The sequence below is a fragment of the Salvelinus alpinus genome, chromosome 35 (genome assembly GCF_045679555.1).
Source record: "Salvelinus alpinus chromosome 35, SLU_Salpinus.1, whole genome shotgun sequence".
In the NCBI taxonomy this organism is placed as follows: domain Eukaryota; kingdom Metazoa; phylum Chordata; class Actinopteri; order Salmoniformes; family Salmonidae; genus Salvelinus; species Salvelinus alpinus.
In genome coordinates this window covers 6,731,165-6,737,185 of record NC_092120.1, presented here as the reverse complement: position 1 = coordinate 6,737,185, position 6,021 = coordinate 6,731,165, and the positions used below count along the sequence as shown (strand labels likewise).

Below are 6,021 nucleotides of genomic sequence, written 5' to 3'. Positions count from 1 at the left end.
TCGGTATCTCAAACGATAAGCTATCTAACGGAACTAAAATTGTCACGACTTTATGGCCTTGGACCTCCGTGTAGTTCTTTCGCTTTGAGTAAAATGGGTTACACCTACATTTTATGTCCTGCTGTGTGACATCACTTCTCAGGTAAGGCGTTCCCCTTTGCAGTCATTTTGACAGGTGAGTTGTTGCTTGAAGAATTGCAACATATTTTAACTCAGTGACGTTTTTTAAAACGTTTCTAGGAAAATAAGCTTTACTGTAATTCAAAATGAACAGACCGGGGTCTGATAGGTATTTAGTCAAATCTAGCCTTTTAGACCTCGGTAGCAAGCTTCCCTGGACCAATGGCACATATCATTTGGACACACCATGAACTGTTGTTTTTCTTTACCAAACAAGTTAAACTTAACTGAAAATAGGGTGATTCATCATTAGACTACTTGGTGCTCAAAAGTCGAAATCAATGACTTGTTATTATGTAATAACTCAATAATGCCATTTTAGATTGTACAGCAGAGCAGAAGCCATTTTTTCTGTAACACCCAAGCACACATGGCAAATATAGCACACATACCATTTACGCATTAGAGCCATGTGCTGAATTTACCTGACTCACCAAGACAATGCAATAGCTAAAGTTCTGGGGATTGGGACTGACAGTGAAAGAAACAAGATTGAACAAACAATGTGATGGACCATCCGTGAATTCACCAGAGAGATAGATGGTGGTGAGGGCCTGAGATGCAGGACTGTTCCCTGCGAGGATAAGCAATGACGGGGATAATGACTGTGAACAGGAGCAGCAAGGAGGATCAACAAAAGGGGCTGCGAGGAGCTTGTTGAGAGAGATTCTTCTCTCCTTTCACAAACATAATTTAACACAAGGATGCTTCCCACTGGGCACACCATGTCATTTCAACGTGGAAATGTGGGTCATATTTGTTTGAGATGTTGATCAATGAGATTTCAATCTTTATTCACCCACTCAAAATGACAGCCATAATTTGTTTGAATTCCCAATGTATCACTGTGCTTTCAAACATTTTAAAAGCACAACCAAACTCCAATGAGTTATTTAGTTGTCATCTAAATGTGTTATCACTGCACTTTCAACCATTTAAAAGTACATTTATATGCTTAATCTCATAGCACAACCAAATTACCTGGATTGCAGTTGAGATTACATGAAAGTACATAGTGCAAGTGATCAATGCTTTTCGAGATTCTGCACAGATTATTATAGCAGTTGTGAAGATCTCCACAGACCTGCGACCTTTGCATGCTATCTTGAACATGCACACTTTCTATGATGACATAAGAAGCCATTTATAGCTACAGTAGGCTAACTTCACGTTGTGACCATGGATGTGTTACTCATTTTAAGGTTGAATTACATTAGTTTGTAAGATATACTTAATTGTAGGCTATTTACTCTATTACAAAATAATATTGAATTGTGTTTGGTTGACAACGCAACCAAATATCAAAATTTAAAGGATATCGAATGCTTTGATAGTTTCATCTGAGCCAGTGGCTTAATCCTATTCTTTAACGTTTATTTTTGGTTTAGTTGGAGACGTGAATCCAACAAACAATTTGTTAACTTGTCGACAAGTTAATAGGCTATTTACTGTATCGCAAAAGTGATATTGAATTGTATTTTGTTGTCAACGCAACCAAATATCACTATTTGAAGGAGATGTATATTTTGTGCCCCTGACAGTCTGGCGTTAATTACAGTTTGTCTACAGATTAATATTTTATATGTTGGATTCACGTCTCCATCTCAACCAATAATCAAAGTTAAAGAATTGGACTAAATCAAATAAAACTTTATTTAAAGTGCATTTAATGTTTGATTTGATTTAGTCCTATTCTTTAACTTTTCTTGGTTGAGATGACGATTTGAATCAAACATATCAATGATTAATTTTTAGACAAATTGGAATTAAATGCAGACTTATTCAGTGGCACAGATGGAACTATCCAAGTAGAAGATACATCTCCTTCAAATGGTGATATTTGGTTGCGTTGACAACCAAACACAATTCAATGCCCAGTTTGTATAAACATTTATCATTTATATGTTGGATTCATGTCTCCATCTCAGACAAAAATCTAAGTTAAATAATAAGACCTCATCTAATCAAAGTTTAAATGCACTTTAGATAAAGTTTAGTTTGATTTAGTCCTATTCTTTAACCATGATTTTTGGTTGAGATGGAGACGTGAGTCCAACATTTCAATGATTAACTTGAAGATAAAATTTGAACTCAACCAAAGCTTGAAACCCTAGGCCTATATGTATGGTCTATTTTTTGTTGAACCCTGAGTTGAATTGAAACAATAGCTGTAGATTCCATGTCACCATATGTTGACAAACTCAACCAGTTTGTACACAGTGGTTTGTGTGTTACTCAGAAACACATAAGCACATCAACTTGCTTACCTAAATATTCTCATTGCCTACTCACATTTGAAAGATGAATACAAATTCCCAGCTGCTATTCCCTGAAGCTTTCTCAAACAGAGAATGGAGCTTTATCGTTTCTCTTTCAGTTACAGGCCATAGCTCATTTCACCGACCCAGTCTATTTGCATAATTGGTCACTAAGCAGTTAGTTAAAAATAAATAGGTCTCCTCACCTCCGTATTATATAAAACAAATACATTTTATTTATTTATTCATTCATGTTATTTCATACAAATAAATACAAATATGTTATCAGCTTAGTTTTAATTGTGTTATATATCTAAATCTAACATTATAAATAATATTAAACAATATCAGAGAGGGGTTGCCAATACGTCAAAATATTTGATACAACATCCAAAATAAATTCAGGTAGGCCTATGACATTTATGCATTTATTCTTGACAAGATATACCCACCACGTATTACAGCACACTTTTTAACTCAAGTTCATGAGAAAAACTGCAATTTCTCTCTACATAAACACAACAAATAGCAGGCCTCAGTGGTGTGTGTAGCGGAGGGTATGCGCAGGTTTACACCGTACACCCACTTCTTTTTCAGTGGGCATTGCGTGTATTTCTTAATGTTTAGCTTAAATGTTGATAAACTATTATTTCTTCACATTTTAGATGCAGCAATGGGCACACGGCGGTAGGCCTATGTTCCAAAATGCAATTAGCAGGAAAACACCATTCTAAAATGTGCACAGCATATGTGAGAGGTTTGATGGATGGCGATTGAAATATCCATAAGGAAATTAGATATGAGGGAGATCTAAAGATGCAACAACCTTCATCAGTTGCTAATATGAATAGGATAATGCATTTGGCTGCTAGACAAATAAATAAAGTTGAAAGAAAACCAGTAGAACAGGAGAACGCATATGAGGAAGTCTTTATAAAATTATTACCTCCATGTTTCTATGCAATGGTAAGACATGCCTCATAATATGAAGTAAAATGTCCAGGTTTCAAACAATTAAGGAACAGGAAAAATATAGTGATGCTAATGATAGGCCTAACCGTCTTCTGGTAGATGGAAAGGCTTTCCCAAAAACCTTGTCAATTAAATGTTAACTAGCTACAAAGTAGCCAATGCCTACCTGGAAGAATGATATCATGATTCTTTGCATTAATCCAGTGGCCATTTGTCTTGCAAACTCCATCTCATGTGCTACAGAAACACCACTGACAAAACAACAGTGCTAGGTGCCGTCACACTGGAATTAAAGAGTAACTACACAAAAATAGTTTTATCTTAGATTTTTCCCAGACCTGATGTGGTTTAAGGATTTTTATTGACTTAGAACATCCAATTTGGTTGTTTTTCTATAAAACAAAGTATGATTTTGAAAGTGAAAATCTGAAAAAATACATCTGAAACTTTTGAATTTCTGATTTAGTTGACAGCCTAATTTATCTGTTTCAATAGTACGCCTACTATTCGCCTACTTGCACAGTACAGCTTGGGTTGGCCTGACTGTGAAAGACCAATATGGGATTTATAATTTTAGGTAATACAGATTGAATGTCACTGTTTCTCATAGAATTTTTCACACAGAGCGCCTTTCCTTCGCCGGGCAGGCCGTTTGGGACATTTTTGCCAAAATGAATAGTATACCTATTCTTCAGGCACCACTACACCACTGCCTATAGGCAATAATCCTACAAATATGTAAAACCATACAAACACTGTTCACAGTGAAATGTTGTTAACACACTCTACATATGCACCTATTCTATAGCCAATGTAATACAATAACACAGCCTACCTTTAAAACTATTGGTCTTCTTACAATGAAGGCCTATAAATAGGAAATAGACCAAAACCAAAAAGCACTCTTTCATTCTAAACGGTAAAATTGGAAACGGACATTCTTTCATACGGGTAGAATGTGAAAAAAACTTTTAAATATGTATTCTACAGTATTTTTTGCCTCTTGGTTTGGGGGCTTATCTCCAGAATTCTTTATCTCGGCCTTCTCTGTTCCATTCCGTTGGGCAGAAATCCTGCAATAATAGGCACCGGCCATATGAGGGCAGCCACACTCCACACTATTATCACTAGAGTCATGAAACAAGCCACTAGAGTTGACTCGATGGGTTTACGGTTCAATCTCCAACTTTTGTCCCCATTTAGTTCGTCAAGGCTGAAGTCAACACAGCAGAAATTGATGGGATCCCCCGTCTGCTGAGCCTTTGACTTGCCGAATCGCCGGTATCGTGACATGCCACATCCAACACACAGTCTAAACTCCTGCTGGCCGCCGGTGACTCCGAGGTGTTCGATGAGAACAGGTGAGATGGCTCTGTTGATAGCAGCAGAGAAAAAAGCCCTTCCATTGTTATTGGCGGTATATATAAACACATCGCACTGGAAACCGAAGTTGCTGTCCCAACGAGCCACCAGCGAGGTGGGGAAAAGTCTCTGCACGCTGACGTTGCACTGTGGCAACGGCTGTAACGAAGTGTCTGACGAGGAGGCTTCGCTCTCCTCCACGGATCTCTTCGAGTAGTGCACGTCTACCTCCAAATTGGCCAAGAATCTGTTGGTGGAGTTGATGGGGGGTAACAGGAGGTCCTCGTCGCTCCAGCCGTGGCACCGCTGGAGTAGTCCGGCAACCGTGGTTAGGGCCAGCAGAAAAGTCGGGGAGTTGCTCAGCATGGCATTGGGTGCGTTGCTCCTACTCGCATGATGTTCCTTGGGGATGCAAGGCAACTGACGAGGCGTGTCCGTCGTTAATAAAATGCAGAAAACGGCCGTCTCCAGCGCGTACACAAACATCCATAGTGTGCATCTTCCGTTGCCGGAGAGGACAGTTGGAAACGTCAGTTGCCCGTCACACGGTGCGTGTGCGCCCCCTCCCTCGATTTGGTTCTGAAAGTAACTGGCTTCTTGCCAAACTGCTCCTGGGCGCTACTTTGCAAGAGATAGGCTGTGGTGTGCTGTGAGGACCCTGGTAGTTTCTCTCTCTCTCTCTCGCTCTCTCAGGTGTGTGAGGAAGAAAAGCAGGAGTCGCCCTATCTGGGAACATGCACAGCAACCTTAGCGCCTCTCTTTACTTAATGCGTGACGCGGCTTCAGGGACAGGGTGGGTGGAAGATGCTGTGCGCAAACACAAGGCATTCCCCTCTTCCTCCCTCCCTGTAGGATATCTGCAACCCTGGGACGGATAAGTTATTGTGTAATGTATGATTGTGTCAAAACATATCATCCTTATTGCTTTCTATTTGGCCAACTGAGTCCCTATGCCCAAAGCCTCTAATATGAATTGTGATGCAGGAAAATATGTCTCCTTATGACTCAAATTTGGACTTTGTCAAAAGAGTAAAATGTTCAATGGTGCTAAAGCGGTTTCGAGATTCAGCACCATTGAACCGGAAAGCAACCCATGAACTCCACAGTTCAGCACCGCTGGACAATGGACTGGGAGAATTCCCTTCCAGTGTGACATTTCCCATTGGTACAGACCTAGGATCAGTTTCCCCTCCCCCGACCCCATTAATGGGGAAAATGCTAAACTCTCCCAGATCAGCCTCAAGGACCA

At 39.7% G+C, this 6,021-nt stretch overlaps 1 protein-coding gene across 1 annotated transcript; it reads right to left on the bottom strand.

Annotated features, from left to right (window-relative positions):
* Nucleotides 1-2,649: 2,649 nt before the first annotated feature.
* Nucleotides 2,650-5,544, bottom strand: LOC139564413 (transmembrane protein 158-like). The gene has a single exon (XM_071383925.1). The coding sequence runs from the start codon at nucleotides 5,256-5,258 to the stop codon at nucleotides 4,443-4,445; it is 816 nt and encodes a 271-aa protein (XP_071240026.1). The 5' UTR covers nucleotides 5,259-5,544; the 3' UTR covers nucleotides 2,650-4,442.
* Between the last annotated feature and the right edge of the window lie 477 nt (nucleotides 5,545-6,021).

Bases quoted from the DNA above. Each gene is read 5' to 3' on its own strand.
- LOC139564413 (XM_071383925.1), bottom strand. From the start codon at position 5,258: ATGTTTGTGTACGCGCTGGAGACGGCCGTTTTCTGCATTTTATTAACG.